The sequence below is a fragment of the Hylaeus anthracinus genome, unplaced genomic scaffold (genome assembly GCF_026225885.1).
Source record: "Hylaeus anthracinus isolate JK02 unplaced genomic scaffold, UHH_iyHylAnth1.0_haploid 12001, whole genome shotgun sequence".
In the NCBI taxonomy this organism is placed as follows: Eukaryota; Metazoa; Arthropoda; class Insecta; order Hymenoptera; family Colletidae; genus Hylaeus; species Hylaeus anthracinus.
Genome location: NW_026534348.1, coordinates 11,922,104 through 11,944,843, shown reverse-complemented (window position 1 = coordinate 11,944,843; position 22,740 = coordinate 11,922,104). Strand labels below are relative to the sequence as shown.

At 45.9% G+C, this 22,740-nt stretch overlaps 1 protein-coding gene across 1 annotated transcript in view; it reads left to right on the top strand.

Moving 5' to 3' along the window:
- The first annotated feature begins 2,149 nt into the window (after positions 1-2,149).
- The window catches only part of LOC128890729 (palmitoleoyl-protein carboxylesterase NOTUM), a 30,659-nt gene continuing 10,068 nt past the window's right edge, over positions 2,150-22,740 (top strand). The window contains exon 1 of the mRNA XM_054149508.1: positions 2,150-2,773. Coding sequence (XP_054005483.1) covers positions 2,756-2,773 — 18 coding nt within the window. The 5' untranslated portion in view covers positions 2,150-2,755. The remainder of the gene's footprint in view (positions 2,774-22,740) is intronic.

The following is a 22,740-nucleotide window of genomic DNA, read 5'->3' as shown; positions in this document are numbered from 1 at the left end:
AAAATAAATACAGAAAGTGCATCACACCTTGAAGACTTTAAAGTATTAATTTCAACCGTCTAATTCAAACGATACCCTTAAACCTCGATAAATACACCTGCGGCCACTTCGCCCTCCTCAAACTTGCGACTCAAAAGGAACGCCAACGATTACCTAATTAATCAACTTCATAATGAGGAATGCTCCCTTAATCGATAAATCTGGTCTAGGGGCCGTTGTACTCGCGTGTCAGGGGTTGAATTCGAGATGCAGCAACTTCGATGGATGGTGAACGCGTGTGCGGTTACGAGTTCCTCGAATCGACGCGAGTACGTCGGTGAAACAAGCGGGTATCAAGGAGAATATCGTGCACAGGCTCGCTGGCAGCCAGACGGGCTTCTAGATGACCGCTAATGATCGCGGTGCGCCGCTCGGCTCAAGTCTGGACGCACCCTAACGTGCTACACGATTTCAACGATAAACTACGGGCGCACCCGGTAGCACCCGCGGCATCGGAAACCCGTTTTTCGAGTAATAGACTTTTTCTATCCGTTACACGTTCTTCGTTCCCTCGGCTCCCTCTCGCGTCGTAAAAGTTCAATCGATTCATCAATATTCCGATCGTGAGCATAATTAACCCTTTGCACTCGGATTTCCCTTTTGAGGGACAGGAATTTCCGATTTTTTGTTTCTGATTATATAGAGTAAACATGTGTGGGCGCAAATTTCGTACGGGATGCATATCGTTGTCGGTATTTAGCATGCAAGACGGAATGAAGTAAATAAGGTAGGGGAATGTTTGTTTAAGTTGTGGTACGTGACAGTGTAAAGACAGAATGGACCAGGGAAAGAGTTTACATGGACATATTGACAGCGTGGAATGTGGCGTGTGGGAATGTATTATAAAAGTCGAGCCAATTTGTAGGCTAAGACACTCCTTTCATGCTTTCATGAATCTTGTTAACAATGAACGGTAATCAACAGTGAGGGTTCTTCTGTTATTATCAATGTGAAATCGTTGAGGAATGAATATCTTTGTACTTATTCATCGTACCCTGTTGTATTCATTGTGCTTAATACATTTATGATATACAAACTATTATTTCAATTGCTCTGAAGGTAATAAAAAAATATATTATTATATCTATTAATTGATTTAGACAAACTCCTTTAATAGACGTAGAGGGTACGAATATTTTTAAGACTGACTGGTATGTATTTACGTGATATTTTAGACTATATTTAATTATTTTAACTATAATTCAAAATTCGATAAATTTATACACATTTCTTCGCAAAATTGAAATTCTTAAAAAAAAGGGGGGATGGGGCAAGTGGTGATATGAATATCAAAACATGTATCTACATATAAAGAGTCTATCAACAAAAAACATTGTTTAAAAATCATCCAAGTATCATAATTGGTACATTTCAACCTGTAAACTCGCGCACCTGAGTTCTTGTTCCGAGTGGGGGAAGCTCGATGGACATAATTTCTAATCAAAACAACCCTCCACGTGGCAGGGATTCTCCGACGCCCCTCTCCCGTCGCTTTCCGCCCGTTTCTCCCTGACCTGGTGCCTCCCCCCGCCCCGACACTCTGTTGTCTGGTTACTTCGCGCGGTTTAACCTGGCCCGATTGTCAGTCAGTGCCAAGCTCCGATGGCGCAAGGAGCCTCCAGCCACTCGGAACGAAATTTCGTACCTGAAACGTCTCCGAACGCAAAGGCCAGCAGAAGAAACGACCGACCGGTCGAAGCCACGAACACCTGAGGAGAAACTGACTTCGAGCCATCGCACCTTTGTATCTTAAAGAAATTACAGGAATCGTCAACGAATTTCTACATTAACTTCTGGATGAAGATTCTCCAGATCGATGCTTAGAGCGCACCAACTCAGTGACACGATTTCACGATTTTAAGACTCTAAAAAGGGTCGAAGGAGTCGACAAGAAAAATCCATCGCGTTACCAAGAAAGAAGACCAAGGATCCCAAGAAACCTCGCGTGTTGCTCGAATCGATTGTCCATCAATTCCAGGATCGAGAAGGGAAAGAGCTCGAGATCGGGAAGAACGTTCCTCTCGCCCCGGAGAAGTCCCCGTCGATTAATCTTCTCTTCTCCTCTTCCGGGTACGAAAAAGAGCGGCTCGGAGGCGGCCGCCAAAGAAAACACCCACAACAAACAAGCGGCTAAAGAGCAAGAAGAGGCCGCCGGCGACGAAGAGGGGCCCCCGGACGGCGGGGCGAAGACAGAGAAGCGACGACGAAGGAGAAAGGGTGAAGCGCGAAGAAGAGGAGGTGTCAGTCGCTGTTTCTCGGCCTGTGGCACGGCACGTGCGCGCACCGGGTCCTCGTGACTCGGAAGAAGGGTTCGTTGCGGCGGAAGGAACGAAGAAGGAGAAGAAGAGGAAGCGTGCGAAGCGGAAAGTGGCGGCAGTGCGCCGCGAACCGTCAACCGGGACGTGCGTCGGAGCCCAGACCAGGCCGCACCCGGTCCTCGTGTTTTCATGCGTTCTGCCACCACGTGGCCAGCATTCACAACCCTTCACCGCCAGTTTCTTCGATCAGGCTGCTGTCACCAGCTGGACGATCTCGCGCGAGCGCGGTTTCACGATAACGAGAATGACCGAGCGCGGTAGTGTTTGCGATACGTGAAGACTGTACGTTTGAAACCAGATTCGAGCAGATGAAAATGATCGAGGGGTGATCTAGGCGTTCGAGGATTCTACGGTGCTACCCCTGAATTGTGTGCTTCTTGGCGACGAGGACTGCGAAGATGAGGACGGAGATTCAGGTGAGTTTTGTCGTCTGGATTTTATTGGATATAGTGCCACAGTATGAAACTGTGAGATGTTTTTATCTAGGGGATGAATTGTAAATCGAGTAACGTGGACGGATTTACCTGGGTGACCTCACATTCGTGAGCTTGGAATGTGTTCCTGGAGAGGTGACATTAATAAAAATGCAATAATTTCAGTTATTAAGAATTCAGTTTTCGTCATTCATAATTCTATGTACTCCAAAATGATGTGTATCATTCTGGCGATATTTGACCCTCTTAACACTACAACTATCAAACAGTTGAATTTAACTCATGTTGTTAAAATTTGGTTTGATATTACTCAATCATTAAATATTTTACATACCTGCTCCAGTATTTTATATACCTACTCCAAAATCAAACCGTGATTTGTACTCTAAATTTTTATCTGGAGTATCTCCTAACACTAGAACTGCTAATTCTTTTTGAAATTACTTAACCATTAATAATGCTTTTGCTCCAATTTTTGGTAACAATGATCAAAATAGGATGCAAATTGTATTGCTGAATCGATATGCTCAATCCTTCTCCAATTTAAAAATACAGAATCCGCACTACCCTGAAAAGTCTAGCATTAACATAACAATCTTACCGACACATTCAACAAATTGCGCCTTGAAGATCTAAATATACCTTCTACCCAAATATTATTCTCCCCTATTTTCAGTAATACCAAAATTTCACCAAAAGCGCTAAAGACGCGTACATCATCGGGGAAAGTAGATTTTCATAGGTGTTTATTTCGCCGCAGGGATGACGCGTGTACGATGTGCCCGGACGCACGCGGAACGTAAAACGAGTAGCGGCAAGACAAACCCGATCCTCTTTTAACGCTCTTTGATCATCTCGAGGTTCTGCTTTCACGGCCTCCTGTTATGCTTCTCCATCTCCCTCCGTTCCAACCTCGCCTCATCCCGTTGGCCAGATCCTTTGCTTACGCTTCGAGCTTTAACTTTTAAGTACGATTTAACGAAAGCCTTTGAACAAAATTCCGGCCACGGGCGACTAAGGGTCGTTTGACTTTTGCCAGCACGCCCACCCCGTCGAGATACTTTTTCGCCTTTGTTCCAGGCCCTTGTTCACGGTCTTGGCCCGCGAGCACGGCGCAATTTAGTATTGTTTAATCGGTGCCACACGTTTTGTGACGGGATTTCAGAGATGGTTGCTTAAACTAACAGAACTTTGACGGAAAAGCCGGGAGCAAGGTTTAATAATCGGCTCTGATGTGAACGTACTCCGTTTTGAAAATATGTGACATTTTTAAGGGCGTGAAAATTAGAATCAATGGGCAGAATAAATTCTCTTGGCTTGAGGAGACTGTTGTGATGCTCGTAATTCCTGTTGTATACACTTTTATGGTCCTTCCTTTAGAGAAAATAATAATAATTTTGCGTTTGACCTTTCTTAGAAATTTTAGTATTTACCGACGTTCCCGTTGAGCATCGATGAAGGCCCATGCCCCAAGCAGCCATCTTATACATATATTGTACAACACAGATGTATATCGGTACAATGAACTCGGTTAAATTAATAAATAATGTAAGGCGTGATGTGTGATGAGAACTATGATTAATTAAATTGCACCACAAAAATGCAGCGATAATTCACCCAGTAGGTTCAAGAGCAAAGAACCCTCAACTTCTTCAAACTTCAATCGAAGTTCCAGCTATGTAGGCGGCACATGTGCCCGAACGTGGCCGCACGCGATCCTCGAACACGTAATAAATTACACGCGCGATTCTAGACACGCGCGACAAACCGCGAGGCCCGCACGGCTCGCCTAAATTTATCGCCGTTCTTCGCCGACAGCTCGTGGGGTGCCTTCTGTCACGAGGTACGTGGCGCCAAAACTCTTTCCTTCGTCGCATCACCCTATCCACGATCAATTAAATTTGAATTCTTCGAGTCGCTCAACGTCCAAGGAATTTTATTTTAATTTATCGAAGCACGGAGATAACGCCGATCGTCTCGAGAATTCCGCTATTTTCGTGGACGACGTACCGCCGGATCCCGAACGACGGTTTTTATTATAATTCACCGCGGTTTTATCGAGTTTTCTGTATTTAATTAGAACTTACGATGTCTCGTAAAACTAAACGATTTTTTTTTTTTTTAGAGACTCGTAGCTAGTGTTTTTTGGAGCCTCTTTTCGGTTCGGAGTTGTTGGATAGTTAGGACGAATTATTTTATGGACTGACGAGAAGAATCGTGGCTGGATCGTTCATAGTGACTGTTTTATACCTTGCAATGTTTATTAATCCGTTTTACTGTCGCCAAAAGTTCAGTATATTCATACGTAGCTTAATATTAAATTCCAGTGAACTGTCTAGAAATTGTTCTCAGTTTACAATCATTTTTTTCGTCTTAATTCAGGAAGTTTAAATTTTTATATGATATATTCATGTGACATTAAGATTTATGCCTCATTTTATATTATACTTATAAACAATATCATCCACACCATGTACAAAATCCGTTTTAAAATGAAACATAACATGGTTATTCACAGACTTTAAGTACAGCATAACATCAAGTCCTCCTTATCAAGACTACAACTATAACTCTTTATTTTTTACATCATTAAAATTCATTTCTCAGTACTTATGCTACCAATGTACAATAGATGTATTTTCCAAAGAAATATCATCCGCTCAAAATCCTGACAACACAGTCCCAGCCACCCACGAAAGGACCAATCCGTCCACGGCCCCATAGCCTGTCGCAATCGTTTGCCCGTGAAACACGCCATGCTCCGCGAGGAATTTCCATGCTGCTTTGAAGTTCCCCCCCAGTCCTCAGATCTTTCTCTAAAAATTCCCATCGCTCCTGGAACGCGGGAAACCCAATCCGATTTCAGGAGCCCCGAATCGTCGAGTAATCGCGATCGAGCGACGATCCAGAAACGAGCCAGACGGCGAATCGATTCCGAAATCGCGTCTCCTGAAACAGGGGATCGAATGCGACGAACAAAAGGAACGAGCCCTGAAAGAGCTCCGTTGCGGCCCGTCCACCGCGGCACCTGCTAAAAGAGGCAAGGTTAATGGTACGCGATATTTGCTCGGATATCCTTTGGCACCGTGTTCCAGCCCGTTAATGAGTCCAAATTGATTTGGAGCAGTGCATGACCGACATCAAAGGGTAGAGGAGCAACAAGTATTCCACTGAGAGGAGCCGAAAGGCAGAGATTACAGTTTAAGCCTGTTTACGTCGGGATTCTGTCTGTGATCTCGCGCGCCACGCATAGTCGGCGCATCGATTCGAATCTCTCTGGGCTCATCCGTCTCCTCCCTCTCCGTCTTCCTCGTTGATCGTCGGGCTCATCTATCTCTTATCATCCCTCCCCTCTCTCCGTGTGCGCGACAAGTTTCACTTCGCCAGAAGTGTGTTTTCCGAGAGATTCGCGAACCGAATCCCTCTGCGTATATTGAGAAGAAGACTTTGAGAATGCTTCGTGAGCTTGCTTTGTCGAAATAGGGCGGAATCGTCGCGAGATAACATATATGCGTTGATATTTATATGGAGAAGTATTCGTTGACTGAGTTGGGCGCAAGTAGATGATGGTATTTTGTTTACTTCTATACTTTACATACACTCAGTCTCATAAATACTCGTACCTTGTATGTCTATTAAAAAAATCTGTCTAAATCAAATGGTAAGTTTGATATTTTCAAATAAATATTTCATTATAAATACGAGCAGGTGTAAAGTTTATTCAAGTACATGTTTATATATAATGGCATTTCTTTGAAAATATCAAACCTATCGTTTAATTTAAACAGATTTTTTTAATGACTGTACATATAAAACCCGACTCCAAATATGATTGGAAATTAATTCTATCCACAAGTGTGTTTTTGCATTTCAATCTCTTTTTAAATATTAAATTCAAGTACATACATCTTCTACTTAAACGTACGTAAGTCTCAGAAATGTAATAGCAATTATTCACAGGAGCCAGTTTATATCGCAAACGTTATTGAATGGAATAAGTGATAGTAATAATGAAATGGTGCTCGATATTTCCCGACGGTTTAGATGATTTTTACCGATGTCGTGAACTTTGACGCGACTCGTTTAGGAAAGCATATCTGGCGCCCGCAACTCTCGCTCGTTTCGCCGGCGCCTTTCTACCTAGCTGGATGTCCTGAATACGAGTCATTGTCTCGTCGCAAGACGGGAATTATGGACCCAAGCATTTTTCCTAAAGACCGAGAGACCGCTGCAGTCGGAATGCAAACGTAAAAAATTGCAGGAGTGGCGTTAGACAGGCTCGTAAAGAATTCTAACTGTACCCGAGACAGGGAAACTATTGGTTTCTCGAAAGCTTCCACGACGAATGGAACTTCTCGTGGGAAGCAACAATTTTCGAGTCTACATTCCAGGGAAACTATAACTCGTGTTCAATTTGACCTCCATTCCAAAGGGAGTAGAAAGATAACAAAAGTAACTCGAGAGAGGTTTCTTTTAATGACATCCATTTTTATAATTTTTTCAAGAGAAACAGGGGCTCAATGACTACTCTTGCAACTTCCCAATTGTGCAGTCATGGAATGGTTAGATTATTTCACTAATGTTTTTTTTTAGCAGTGAGGATAATCACCGTTCTCGATTATAGGGGGACTTTATTTTCCTAAACTTTGCTCAAAAAGTGAAAATAAGCTCAGTTGTTTCGAACTCCATCCGTGACTATCGATATCCACCGATGCCCAAGAACAACAGAGACCATCAAACGCATATCTCCCTGGCCATTGCTCTCCTCAATCCACCTTCCACCTACCGATAGTCGAAGCGGTGGGAGAGCGTATCCAAAAGAGCCCTCTTCCGAACACCGCTTCGGGCTGGGTTCCCTATCGTGTGCACGCGCGGAACGCAACAAAGTTTCGTCTCGTGCCAGAAGAAACCACGCTTCTGGTCAGGAAATTACAGTTGGCTACCGAAGCACGTCCGACGAAACGGTCCAACTCGGAATTAGCGCCCGGCCGATGTTGGGTTAGACGGGTGCAGGTTGTCTAGTTCGTTACACTTAAGAGGACTAGTCGGGTGAAAAGGCGTCGGCGTCCACGACGACTACGAGGAGCCTGACGTAGACGCGGACGAGGATAACGATAACGATGACGACGACGACGACGACGACGATGACGCTTCTGCCGTGGGGCGGTGAGCAATTAGCGACACAGCGCGGCGAGATCAGAGGCTGAGGGCGGGGTGGGGAGCGGCGGCCTAATTACACACGGTACCGACCGACTTCAAAGGAGCCGACAGTTCCTCTCCTCCGAGCCATCCCCTCCGAACGCTGGGCCCAAGAACAACGCTTCTCTTCCTCGTATACCCCAGAGCCCAGCCAGCCGTCGACGACGCTGACCTGACTAGCCCCCGATACTCCCTCTCCCTTTCTTTCCTTCTCTCTTACACCTCCCCCTCCCCCCTCCCGGCCGTGGTCCCGTCCGCCAGGTCTCCTTCCTCCTGGTCACGTGCAGGACCATTCTCGCGAGCGTTATCGATTACAGTCGCACCCTGGATTACGGCTCCCCGACTTACGGACGTTTTCGATCGCCACTTGGCCGGGGAACAACGTCGACACTCCCGAAAGTTGATCTAAGATCCCTTGTAATGCTACTCAAAATGGAGAAAAAAGAAACTCCCATTTGAATTAACCCTATCCGTTCGAGAGGTGATTCTCAGTCACACTTCAACATGATGCAGTAACTCGAGAGGCGACTCTCGGTCGCCACTAGGTTTGACGCAGTAAATCAACCAACGTTAACGTTTGTTGAAGGTTTAATTTCTTTGGAACTCCAAGTGTCAATGAAATGATCGTCGACGAGGTAAAGGTGACTTGATTTTCAAATCTCAAATTAGTTTGCGATCACGAATCGGGCTACATCCGCGAAATCAATCTAAGCATTCGCGATAATAGACTGCTGAGAAAGCATCTCGAGTTGCTGGTAGACACCAGAAAAAAAGAATTTCGCGTGCAAAGAGTTAAATTTTGTAATGTCTCTGGCTTGAACAGATCCGCATTTTTCGAACGGGAAACTGTTGCGCAGGAGCGAGGTTACCTCCGCGTTGCAACTTTATCTTGCGCAAATGGTGAGTTAAAGTGGTCAGAATGGGGAGCCATTTGTCTCCTGAGCATGATATGGGGCACTTCGAGGATCTACGGAAGCTGCTACACGAGATATGAAAAACCTTGTCGCGACTCGCGTTGCTTGACCCGTGAAAAATTGATTCTACTAAAAAGAATCTCTTGTTCCTGTACTATGGAGCAGTCTATTTTAAAAGTAAAACGCATTCAAGACGACGGTGCATTTGAAAGAAATTTAAATGGGGTGACCAAAGAACGTATACAGAATTAATTTCTATATTTTTCCAGGAGTTTTAAAAAAGGGTCTCAAGATCCTTTCTTATCATAATTGGAGAGTTTCACATTCGTCCAATCACCCAAAGAAGAATATTCTCCCTTCGTGTACAATATACTCCTCTATCTTCCCATTCGTTGCCCACAAAACTTCCCTCTAGGTCCCCTCGGCTTGCCCCGCGAGGCAGGAATTGATCGTTGAAAAAGGAGGACAGATCGACGGGGGTAACGCGATCGTCAGGACGAGCGGGGCCTTTGGGCCCCCCGGGCCGGCAGGCCGGGGGAATCCCGAAACGCTGGACACGCGAGTAGGCACGCGTCTTCCCAGGAATATCGGTGTTCCCCGCTAGAACATCGGGATCGAGCCTGCGCGATGGGACCCACCTTCTTCCACTTATTTTTCGCCGTCCGTCTATCTTCCTCCCCGTTCATCCTTTCTCCTTCTTCGGCGTCGATTCGCGGGACCCGAGTGCCGGTCCCCGCGTGGTCGTCGTGGCCGCAAGTCATCAGTCAAGTCTTTGAGGTCGGCTTCAAGCTCTCTCGGAGCCCGCAGAAAAAGGCCTTTCGCCGATCTGGCTCTGGCGGTGAGATCAAACGGTTCTCCTCGGGTCCACCGTACGGTGAACCGACTGTGCGCCGAGACGCTGGCTCCGATATATACACGGACGTACGAACAACGAACGGGGGCCAGAAAGACGGCAAACCCAACGGAGGACAAAGAAGGAAAGGGGATGGGCAAATAGAGAGGATCGAGGTCGGTGGAAAGAACGGGTGGGAAATATGTGAACAGGGCGAAGGGGGTGAAAACTGTGAGATTCGTTTCGGGGTTGGAAGGAAAACCGGAGGGATTGATGTTGAGACATTATTGGAGATGGAGGAACGAAGGAGGCGATGGCCCCGGAGAGAGATGAGAGACGTCGGCGGGGAGGGATGAGGGGCAAGTGTGAATTCAAAGTGTAGATAAGAGGAAGGACGGCTTCGGGGACGTTTGTGGACTCGAGGCAGAGGTGAAATAAAAATGAGGAGATCCGGCTTGGGGTGGTCTCGGGGATGCGAAATGGCTGGATTGAGTATGGGAGAAGAAGTAACAAATGTTTGGCAAATTGGAGGAGCGAAGGAAGCAGATTTTTTTAGGGATAACGTGAATATAATTGATGACGGAGTAGTTATCGACGTATAAATGGAGAAATTTGTGACAAGAGGGAACAGGTGAAGGTTAGAGGATTGAATGAAAAACTCTTTTCAAGTTATACGATATTCAATTACATTTGGACATGAAAAGTAAAATTCAGAGGAAGGAAAGATAAAACCAATTAAAATGATAGATTTTGTTGGTTTGCAAATACTTGAGGATTCAGAAAATATTGAAATTAAAAGTTTCAACTTTCAAATGGTAGCCTTCACCTAACAACAATTAACAGGTAAAGAAAAGAACAATATCTATGATGAGGGATGAAAAATGTTAGTATATGTTCGAGAGAAAAATATGAATAAGAAGAAAGAATGGGGGAGTATAATGAAGGTAAAAGTGTCACACTTAAAGAACGACAAGGACAAAACAGAGACAAACGTTGAAAATGATCGAATCCAACGGTGATCCCCGAAGGAAAGAGTATAGGGGTGGCAGTGAACGAAGAAGAGGAAGAGAACCGGTAGGTGAAATCAAAGGAAGCGACTGGACAGCGAGAAGGTAGTGGCGCAGTGGTCTTCGAGGAAGCGAGGGTAGGAGAACGCCTGAATAAATACGCGTGCTCTTGCCAACCCTTTGCAAATTTGTTGAGGTGCCCTCTCATACGCCCTTTGACGCGCAGAAACTTTCCACAGTCACCTTTTCCATCCTCCATAAACTGCATCTGAACTGGAAGTTCGAGTTCTGTTTCCATCGCAATGGAATACACTGTCTTCAAGACAGAGACTTACACCGGCGTTGCATCGTTACTTCGATTATTGGAAATGGTTTAATTCGTTAAAGATTAATTAAACAGTTGTACAATTAAACGTGTACAGTATCATACAAATATTTAAAGTTTCGAAGTATCGTTTAATTTTTGGAAGATTACTAGTGTATTTGTACTACTTGTGTTTCATTGAGAATGTTTTTGAAAATTAATCTAGACAAACTTATTGCTTGATCCACCCATACATATTGGTCATGTGATCATCGACATAAAAAATCATAGTACTGTAATGGTCTGTGTTATGTATATTGACTCGGTCCCAAGGGATTCCTTAACTATGTTTACCTACATTACTGGATTGTGTAGATAAGCAAGCTCCGGGGACATAGTTGATTTCAATTAATGCTAGTCAATATGAATATCCCTGAGCGACCCATGCTGGCTGAACCTATGATCTTCGATTAGTTAACTGATCGAAGCATCTATATCGCGATCAAATTTGTTCACCAAAATGCGGAAATGAGGTCGGAGACGAGAAAAATAAACTTGTGCGTTGATTCGATTCGAATAGGCTTAGTTTATTTTTCTGGACTGTTGTATTTTCATGCCATTGCACTGGACGGTGGATACCAGAAACGACTTCAAAGGAACATCTATGGAAATGAGGTTGGACAAATTTTCCGTTTACCGTGTTCGCTACCAGATGTCTGCTGTTAACATAAGAACTCTAAAGCAAGAGGTTGAACAAAGCCAAACATTACCTGTGACGTTGCTTTCTATTTAATTAATTAAATGCCTGGAAGGCAAGTGCAAAGTCAAAAGTATTTCCAAATATTGTATTTAACGTAGGAATTTTCAAATATATTTCTTCTTGTTAATAATTCAACAACTGTACGAATCATAATATAAAAAATAAATTATACTACTATTTCTTTAAAATTAATACGGAACCGATACTCTTCATATCCGTCATATGTAAATGAACTGTTGTCGAACATTGGAGATCACCAGACAGTTGTCGCGATGGACTCCCTCGATTGAGGGATTAACACGCGAATCAACGTAGCTTTCCCGCTTAAAGCCCTGCAAAGCAAAGAGGTCTACATCGGTCGGCGTGTTTCTAGCCGATTATACGAGTCGGCCGGGATGTCCGCGTTACAAAAGGCTGCGGCGAAACCCCGTCACGGAGCAACTATGAATCGCATTATCGATTTGTACGCCGGTGCGCTGATCAACACGGAGAGAACCTTTGAAGTGCGCCGAAGTTCGTGGGGGCTTCCGGAAAGCGTACGTATGCACTAAAGGTCCGCGTGCGGGCCGAGCACGCGTGAAGAATGTCCGTGAGGGAACCATGCACGACAAACAGATCCTTAGACAGGAAAGAAAAGAGAATACGAAAAAAAAGAGAAGGATATCTTTGGAATAAATTAAATGAACCATCAAGAAATTAGTGGCTACTGCAGTTACCCACGAAAATGTTCTGAAAATCTCATTTGGAAGATTAGCAACTCTACTTTAACTACATGCAATTAGCTTGCATAAGAACGCTATTAAAAGACCGATAAAATTGAATAGACACCCATCCTTGAGTGCCAACACTTTTGTTGGTCCCTCTATGTCGACTTCGATTGTATCTAGCTTGCCTCGCGGCCACGTCGAACGTCTTTGTTCCGCGTTCTTCTCGTGGCGCAACTTCGAGACATTGACACAGTTATTCCTCCGGGACAGACAACGGAATCGTGTCCGTGTTCGTGTTCGCAACTCCACCAACCAATATTGCTGATTAACAGAGTGCCTGTGGTTTTAATTGGGCTCTGAATACCACCGAATACCAGCAGCGCATAGGAGTTCCTAGATGGTTACCTATTCAAGGACCTGTTCGACGGGGGACCAACATCGAGAACAAAGAGAAACGTACAGTTTGATCTCGACCCACCACTGACTATGCGTTCCATATCGAGTTCTCACGTTGTTATCCTCGCTATTATTCAGTACCTGTGACCTTTGTCCTTAATATGCACTGGGGGACAAAACGCGAGGTTACGGTGCACTTATGGTGTGAAATTTCTCGTTGATCGAGTGTTGCAAACAAGGCTTATTTGTAACAATCGTGTCCGTGCCAGTTCACCAATGGAAAGGGTTTACTCCCTGGGGTAGCTTTCGTGCTCTCTGGACTATACAGTCTATATAATAAGTAATTAAACGGAATTTCTGGCAAAAGTTATTGGCATTTTAGTGATAGTACTTCGATGGATCTTGGCATTCAGCATCCAATTACTGTGGTGTTATTCTTTCCGAAACTGAGAACTTAAATTCCAGTTGAAATCTAGAGAAACGAGTACGTAAACGTTTGAAGTCTTAATGGAAGTGAATAGAAATATAACTGTACGTCCTATGCATAAGTATTCGAGAAGTATCGACCCTTCAACAATCATTTTTCTGCGCGATCGAGTTAGAAATATGACTACTAGCTAACGAAGCCAGCTTTCATTAATTTCACTTCCTTCTCAGTACTGTTGAAAATAGACCATCACATCGCCGTAACAAAAATTGCATTTCATTACATCCATTCGATCACTTGCAAGCCACCACAAAGGCACCAAGTACGAAATTTCGCCTACCCTCTACCCAGAGGATCCGAAGAGGGTCCTCCAGGTGACTCTAAACAAATTTCCCCGGCAAATTGCGGCATGACCGTCGAAGGGATTCGCCGCGAGCAGCGGGATAGGCTGGAAGAGGGGAGGTTCGCAAAAACGTCGTTTCCGCTGCGGTCGATTCCTCAAACGACCGGCGATAATCGATCCTCCGTTTCGCATCGTCTCGTTTCGCTTCCGAATCAAGGCCAAGCGTCGCGATTCAACCAGGCTGCCGGTCGCTCGTCACGATTTTTCCGGACTCTCCTTTATTACTGGGCGCGAGTTGCTTGGCTAACAGAAAAAAAAAATGAACAGAAGAGAGAAAAGGAGAGGAGTGGTGGAACGAGGATGGGGAGTCTTTTTGCCGCGAAAGAAAAACACAATCCCGACGAGTCGGCGGCGCGAGAGTTAGCAAGAACGCGGTGTAGGCGGCACATCAAAGGCGCACCTCGGGCGTGAACGAGCGAGCGGGCACGCGGCTCAAGTAGAGAGCGGAAGACACCGCCACCAATCCTACCGCCATCCAATATATTTACTCCGATGGACCACCGCTACCATTGCCGTCGCCGACGCTGCCAGCGGCCCTGCCGCAGCGCCACCAACGCCACCGCCGATCTCTACCACCGTAACCGACGACCACGACCACCGTGCCAAACCACCACACTCGCGACCACTTTGCACGCTCGCCCCGATAGATTTCTGCCCACGGCGATCGCGTCCGCCTCCGGGGTCTAGCGTTCCCAACCTCGAACACGTCGTGGATTCGAGCGGTGCACGTGATCGCCGTGCGCGCTAACTTCTCCGGCGAATTAACCAGAACCGCGGACAGTTTGCTCCAATTATGGTCCTTTCAACGGCGGGGCTCCGGAATCAATACGGTTGTTGGAGCGCTGGCCAACCTCGGACCTAATCCTCTTATTTAAGACTCCAAATTGACGAGTTCATTCGCTTCTGGTCTGGTAGCGAGGATGCAATCGAGGAGGGATATCGGTTGTGTTTTGAAGAATCGGGGCTTGGTCGGTTAAGGAATTTTTCATTTTGAGGGATCGTTCGTTTTAGATTGTTCGGCAAGATGTGTATTCATTTTTTTATGAGCTTGTGTTGTAAAATTCGGTAGTATTCCATATTTTACACGTTGATCGCCACGTCATCCATATATGGGCGACAGTGCTTTTCACTGAAGAACTAAAAAAGCTAATTCTAATAGTCAAGTGTCAAAGAAAATGAATTTGAATGAAATGCTTGAATTTCGATGAAGTTACAAACACAAATAGCGCAACAGTACTGTCAGGTCTTACCTGTTTATTATTTATCCTATATAATATTCTTTGACAAATTCGACATCAACTGCAATGTCGATAGATTCTCAACAAACTTCTAATATCTGACAAAGTCGTATTTCGTAGTTTATCTCAAAATCAAAATTTCCTGTTTCAGCTTCAGCTTCGCTCCATCATTAGAGTTTTTCGCGGGATCCATCTGTCGTGATTTGTATCCAGGAACTCGATTAACGTCAACAGGAGATAATCGAGGGAATTATGAGCTAAACCAGTTACCGCGTCACTTCTATAACAGAAAAACGGGGAAAGGAACGCGACGGTTTCTCGGAACCCGGGGCCCCTCAACCGCGATTACATAATGAACCGTAAAACGAATCGCAGGAAAGCGTGAACATTGAACAATTTCATCGACGATTATTCTCCACTTAGCATACAAATTCGTGCCTCCGTTTTGGAAGCATGCAAGGAAAACGGTGAAGTTTCTGCCGAATATTTTCGACGAACACTTTGTACCCTTCTCGGATGTTTGTTGCCAGATTTTGGTAATTTCGGCAATTTTCAAGGGTCAGAAATCGCGATTCTTGCGGTTTCGCAGCACGGAAGGGATACCTCCGAATCTCAGCTTGTGCAAATTGCGGTTTCAACGTGCGCCAAAGCAGAGGCGAACACGGTCATTGCATACAAAGCGAACATCATCATCATCCGTTCCTCCGCAGAAAAATACTTCGATCACAGCTGGTAATTTCGCGGGGGTTTCTTCCCCACATTTTTCGGCTGCTATCCTGCTACTTTTTACGAACCAGCAACATCTTCATTCTTACCGATGGTACCGCTAAACGTTCGTATTTAGTAAACCGTCCAGCTTTTCTCAATCTCAGTCACAAGCTATCGGTTACTTTTGGAGTAAACAAGAATGTTTACATTTTTTTTGAAACACACAACCCCTAGATATAATTCTCTTGCATTTATTTTCTGACCTCCTTAATTCTCCATTGAATGAATCCATTTCATTTTTGACAATTATGACAGAACAAAATTACTCCTTATATGTTTAATCGGAGTTAAATGTTACATCCATTATCACTTACAAGAATAACTTATCTCACCCTTCGTTAGAACAAATATTTAACATTAAGCATTGGTGGCAATAGAATGCTAAGAAAGCATTTCGAGTTGTTGGTAGATACCAGAAAAAAAGGCCTCGCGTACAAAGGGTTAAAACCCAAACACCGTCCCCAAATTCGCGAGTCGTTTCGCGAAACATGTTATCAACGCCGCGGCAGCCAAAAATTGCGCCGCGACGAGGGTAAACGTGCCCTGCGCGCGTACCCCGGCTCGCATCCGGAACAAGAGACAAGAGGGGGTAGAGGCACGCCATAATATCCCCTGTAATTTATGGTGAAGGACTCGAGGATGAGAGAGAAGGCCCGACGAGCCCGCGTAAGACAGCAGAAGCGGGACAGAGGGAGTGCAACAGAGAGACGAAGTGAAAGATAGAGGTGGATAGTCCGAGATAAAGGTGGGAGGGGTGGACTCGAAGAAAAAGAAGAAGAACAAGAGGTAGTAGAAGGGGGACAGAGGAAGGAAGAGGGAGCAGGTGGCAAGATAGGGTATACGCCAGTGGATTAAGGCGCGGAGCGGCGAGTCAAAGAGATTTTCTCCCCATCCCGTCTCGGCGGGGGCCCCTCGGCCTAACAAGGGCTGAAATATGACTGCCTTTGCCCTACCTCGCCTCGCCTCGGCCTGCCGCGGCTTTGGCCGCCGTGCGCCTTTCGAACGAAGGAAAAGCGAAGGAGATATCTTCTGGCAACTAATTTATCGGTCGGTCTTCTCCGAGGCGACCCGGGATCAACGCACTTCTCTTGGACGCGGCTACGCGAACCCCTTTTGCCGCGATTTACCGTGAAAACGGCCCCCGGACTTTCCCCCGGAAGCCCTAGCCGGCAGATTTCGCGATTGGTCCCGCTTGCGTTTGCGCGCAATGCAGACCCAGAAGTTTGAGGGACCTGAGATAATGCTGGCAGATCTGGCCCATGCGATCATGGGTCCATTAGGTTGGAGTAATTCCATTTTCTTTGTGAAAAATTTCCTTGTTTACTTTTAGTAGTAACTACTTTTGGAGCATTTTATATCCCAGTGTAACTCAACCCTTTGCACTCCAAGCAATTTGGTTATATGCAGGTAGTCAACTCCGAGACCATTTTTCTTAGATTTCTGAGTTATGGAATGACCACGAAAAACTCTTTACAGTTTGTTAAATCGTACGACTGTTTTTAGAATGTTTACATATTTATTAGTCAAACGTAATCGTACACAACTAATAATAGTTTAATGAAACGTAGCAAAAATTCAAGAAGTATACGCAGTTTCATTTTGAAGGCCGAGTTACACAATATTTTGTAGAAGGTGACCAACTCGTAACAATATTACACCAGCCATATTACACGCCGAAAAAGGAGGGAAAAAACGTATATGTTCCAGCGTCAGGTGTCTCGCTCTATACATATTTAACGCCGCGTACCTGCTCCGAACGAACACAAACCGACTGGTCCGAAATAAATAAGAAAAAGCTAAATTGAACCGCAACGGGTTGCAAGTAAGGAGAGAACCGCAGAAAACACCTGCTGACCTATCTTCGCGCGCGATCTCCGCGAGACGAACGGAACGGAAGCCGATCCTTGGGATTCGTGGATCGTTGTCTCGCGATGGAAAGAGCCTATCCTTTCTTCTTCGGATTAGCTGCATATCGTCGTCTTTCGGCCGACTTAACTTTCAGTTGACTTGGGCCCAACGTCTACGATTTTTCCTAGAATAAACAATTCAATTTAGTGGGAATAGAAGCTACCGACGAGTGACAGAGACGAAGTATGGAAACTTAGAAAACTCTGCAGGTTGGATGACAGATATTCATTTTTTGGACGTGTTCGGACTGAAGGATGGTGGATGGTTTTGACATCTGCAATCTTGTGAAGAATGGATACTTCATTTTTTAATGTTGAAATAGGAGTTGTGTTCTAATGTCACTGAAGAAAGCTTGCTCTTTTCGATCGAACTACCAGGCTTACAAGTAGGCCAAGCAGCGACCCGTCATGTCCTCTTTCTTTCTTTTGTTGAACCAATCAAACCAATCTTCTCAAAATAAAGGATGCCCAAACTTGATCGACCCAGAGATCCCAGCAGCCCACAAATTTTCGAGTCGCCATCATCTCATACAAATCCTAGGACTAAATTGCGCGGAATGAAGAGTCGATGGCATTCGCCTAGCCTAAGTTCGTGGTCGAGGACTCGTAACCTCGGCCCGTAACGAGGCCATCGACATCGGGTAGCTCGAAACTCATCGGTCGGTCGGAGAGGAGCGCGATCGACGCTTGAAAACGTATCTTTGGCACGGAGGACGGCGCGTTTGAGATCTTCCGCGCACGTTTCTTCTTCTTCTTCTTCCTTGGGCCGGCTTGTCGGCCTCTTTAGCGGCTACGGCCGCTCGGCTCCGTTCCGCCGGCAGGAGATATGCGACTCTCGATCGTGGCCAGCTCCATCGATTGAGCTGTCGACGAGGATAGATGTCGGACGGACTAGAGCGAGGCTGCTCGTCGGAGATTTAGTAACGCTTTGCTGTCGAGGGCTGCGGAACCACCTAGCAAATGTATCCATATTGACGCCCGCCGGCTTCTGAATATTTATCGCCGCCGCGGATCGCGTGCTTTCAAGAATTTGACGAGACCTCGGGAACATAGAATTCGCGAGGGTATTCTGGCAGGCAACGGATGGTATTCTTGGGTATGTGGACTAAGATTAACAGTATGATGCGTTTGGGAGTTTCTGGATGCAGCGAAACTTGGATTGATGAAGAGGGGGTCACGTTACCAGGTCGAGTAATCAAGGTACTAATCAAATGGCGAGGGGTTACGCTTGTATGGTATTAGGTCATTCCACGTGTCTACACATGCCACTTGTTATTCAAACGAATAGGTGAAATATGCTTTTCAGTGTTATGAAAATTCACCCTCCTCTTTCTATGGTTTTTTAATGAAATGAACACCACAGAACTGTATACAAAAATTTGCAAACAGTCATTCGTCCGGTCGTGGTAGGTTTAGGGCTAATAAGAATCTTTTTGATCGATCTCCTAGGTTTACAAGTAGTCCAAGCAGCGATCTGTCATGTCTTCTTCCTTTCCTCCTAGGGCGTTGCAAATTGTTGAACCATTTCCCAAGCACAATGCCCCCTGTGGCATGAGCCTGTATCGATTGCTTCCGTTCTCGAATGTCAACTTTAAATCACAATAGAGTACTTTCATGAGAAGAGCCTTAAAAGTACCTCTTCTTACCTTCTGGTTACCTTAAGTACCCCTCAGTCGCCTCTCCTCATCAACCTACTTCACCACCCCCAAAATGCTCACCACTTTCCACAACTCTCTCCCCCAATAAAAAAAAAAAAGAAATGTCAGAAGTCCGACCAATCAACCCAGGCTTCCAAATCGCCGAAAGCGCGACGTCTCCTCGTTAGCCTCTTTGTTCCACGGTCGGCGCATCTCCGTCTCCGGAGAAGTGGCTAGCCCCTTTTTTTTCCAGAAGGTCGATTCGTTTCGCGGGTGCTCCGGTGTGGCCGGTGGTGCGTGGCATTCCATCGAATGCACGCTTACGAGGCACAGAGCACCGGTGTGCCTCGGTACTCACGGTGGACGCGAAAACAAGTTAAAAATAGCCAGCGAGCGGATCGCGGTCGGCACCTTTGAGGCCGCGGTCTCGGAACCCGCAACAGTCGTTGATCGTTCGCATCGTGTTTCGTCGTCCGGATGTTGATGATGATGGTGAGAGACCGTCTCGTTACCATTACGAGGGCCGCTCACGCAGCCGGCTAACACGCACCGCAAACCTCGCATTACCATAACCGCGTGTGCACACAGAAACCGTCGCCGCTTCTTCGGAGGGGGTTTCCACCAAGCCGACGAAGACGACGGCGAGGAGGAGTACGACGCGGCTCGGTGGCGCGCTTTCGAGCTTACCGCGGCTTAACGATCTTACACCGCAACTCTCGACGAACGCTCTTACCCGCCTAGGGACCTGTTAGCTAGGCTCTATACCGAGATTGACTGCAATTGTCAGCGCCGTCCTGAGATCTCCCCTCCGGCGTCGTCGTTCTCGTTGCCCCGCCTAACGCGATCTCCCGAGAGGGAGTTTTAATGTCGTTTGCTCGCGTGTCTATTAAGCAGTCGCGATTTTCAGGCTCCGCGGCGCGCTGCGTATCTAATTAAAGTCTTCAGCATGGAGACCGCCGGCGTTACCACGAGGCTGGATTTTCAGAATTCGGATTCTCATCTGGTTATTAGCCTGCCATTGTTTGGTTCCAGGAGTAGACATTCTGCTCAACTTCGTATGTCGAAATTAACCCTTTGCACTAGAGTACGTTTTTTCTGGCATCTACCAGCAACTCAAGACGCTTTCTTAGCATTCTATTGCCAGTACTTCTAGTACTTTTATCCATTCTTATCCTAGAGTGGAATTATTGCTCATTTATAAGAACATCATGTAAAAGTAATAAAATATACCTCACACAGTAGTCTATGGAGTCATACTGGACTACTCGTTGAAAACGAAATTATTGGATTCAAGTAGAAGAGATTGCGAACGGATTGAGTTCTCCGAGAAATGTCAAGCACCAACGTTTCTTGTTTCGACGTTTCGTTTTTCATCGGCTTTATCTCATCGACTTTTATTTTCATTTCGCTGGTGTAGAATCTGTGCAGGTCGCTTGTCACGAGAAATCCAATCTATGAAGGATCGCTTTTTCCATTCAGTCCGGATGGTTGTGTTCCTAAATTCATCTCGAACTTGGGGAAGAGCTTGAACTCTGGGATCACTTATAAAATGTGGCGTATCGTTTTCATTCGTTTTACAATTAAAACCGTTTGAATTTACTGAATGACAAAAAAAATTGGAAAGAATCCTAAAAGATCAAAGTTTGATCGAAGTTAGTGTCTGGCAGCCATGTTTCTCCTTTGGAGCTTCAAACCTAAATAGAACCTCCAAATTCTGGTCTTAATTAATCTTATTCGTTAACGATCGCTCCTTTCAATCGTTACTTTCATTAAATTCCGTTCAAGACTGAACGAAACTAGAGGAACAAAGGGAAAGAAAAGGAGCCAGAGCGAAGCCCTGTCCGTAGCCGTTTATTTGCGACGTGATTTATCCTCCGATTCGAAGACTCGGAATCTTTAAACGTTTTACCTGCTACCGGAATCTCCACGGGCTGAATAGAGAGTGGCGGCCAGTAACAGCCGTCACTTTGTCGGCCTTTGTCACGGGGATTATGCGTCCGGTGGCAAATCATGACGGACACCTTCACGCCCAGGACACCCTCTAATGCCCCGGACGCGGAAGAGTGGACCAGGGAGAACGGGGGAAGCGAAGAGAGTTGGCAAACTACAGAGACGAGAAGAACGACTGGAGGCTTTCATAAGCACAGGTCCGAGTTCTTCGAGAGGGATGTCCGAATTATACGTGGACTTAAGGGTGGATTATAAATTTAAGTGGGTCAGAAGAACGAGCTTTGTGATATCCTGATAGAAATTCATTCCGGGATTGCTGGATGATCGCTGCAATGGCGCGAGGAAAAATTATTCTTGTCTTTGTTCTAAGGTTCCAATGTTCTTGAATGGTAGCAGCATTTTTTTAGTTGGTAACAGCGTTGATATAATTTGAAGCTTAGGTATGTGTATATGTGCACGTAGGTCAAAGGACGTAGATCAAAAATACTCCATCTAGAACGAAATCTCCCAAATCTACGATCTCCAATGCAGCAGTTCGTTCATCCCAAAAAATATCGAACCAGGCTCGCCGAATGAGTGACACGAAGGTGCCTAGCCAAAAACCGCCCTTGTCCGCGCCGTAAAGCGCGATATCCGTTACGACGCCAGCGTGGCGCGTTAAACCGTGCGAAATTAATAGGGGATGTAACGGCGTCGAATTAAAGCAACTCGAGCGGGGATTTACGTGTCACTATCGCTCAAGGGCTGGAAGGGTGCTTCACACGGGGCGATTTCCGTTCCCTCCCAGGTGGTTTTTCGCGAACGGTCCGACGCGACGCGCAGAGAAACCCTACCCCCCCCCCCGGGGGGGGGCCCCCGTTCTCGGTAACAGCGGTTTCGAGTGCAGGGACGCCTTGATTTACGGCATAATAAAGCGGTTACGCAAAGCGTGGGAGGGCCTTGGGCCGTGAATTTTATTTACGATCCGTCAGAAAGTTCGAATTCGTCGCGGCCTCTGTCGGAAAGAGCGAATGACGCTCGCAGCGACGACCCAGTCGTAAAATCGACGAGGAACGACGCCTGGCGTCCCCTGCACGGCTACGGGGAGCCGATTTTCCCGAGTTTTTCCGCGATCGAGCATCACCGGACCGTGAAGCGGCGGAGGAACAGAAGTTTCCTTCCGGGCAACGCGGCGAACCCCTCGAGCCGCAACGTTGGAGAAGCGTAAATGATATTTACGACTGGCTGGCTGGATTCTACGTCGACATTGCACGGATTAGTCGTAGTTAACCGGGGTTGGCTTAGAGATTCCGTTTCCCCGAGCGGAAATACTCGGCACATAATTAACGGACTCCGAGAGAGCGATGAGAATGACTCGGGGCCAATCTCCGGCAATTGTGCAGAGCGTGTTTTTCAATCTGGGAGCCTTTAGTTTTACGCGTTCTCACTTTACGTGGAAATTCGCCATTTGAAATAATAAATATATTTAGAATTTATTTCAGGTGGTGCTTTGTTATTTCA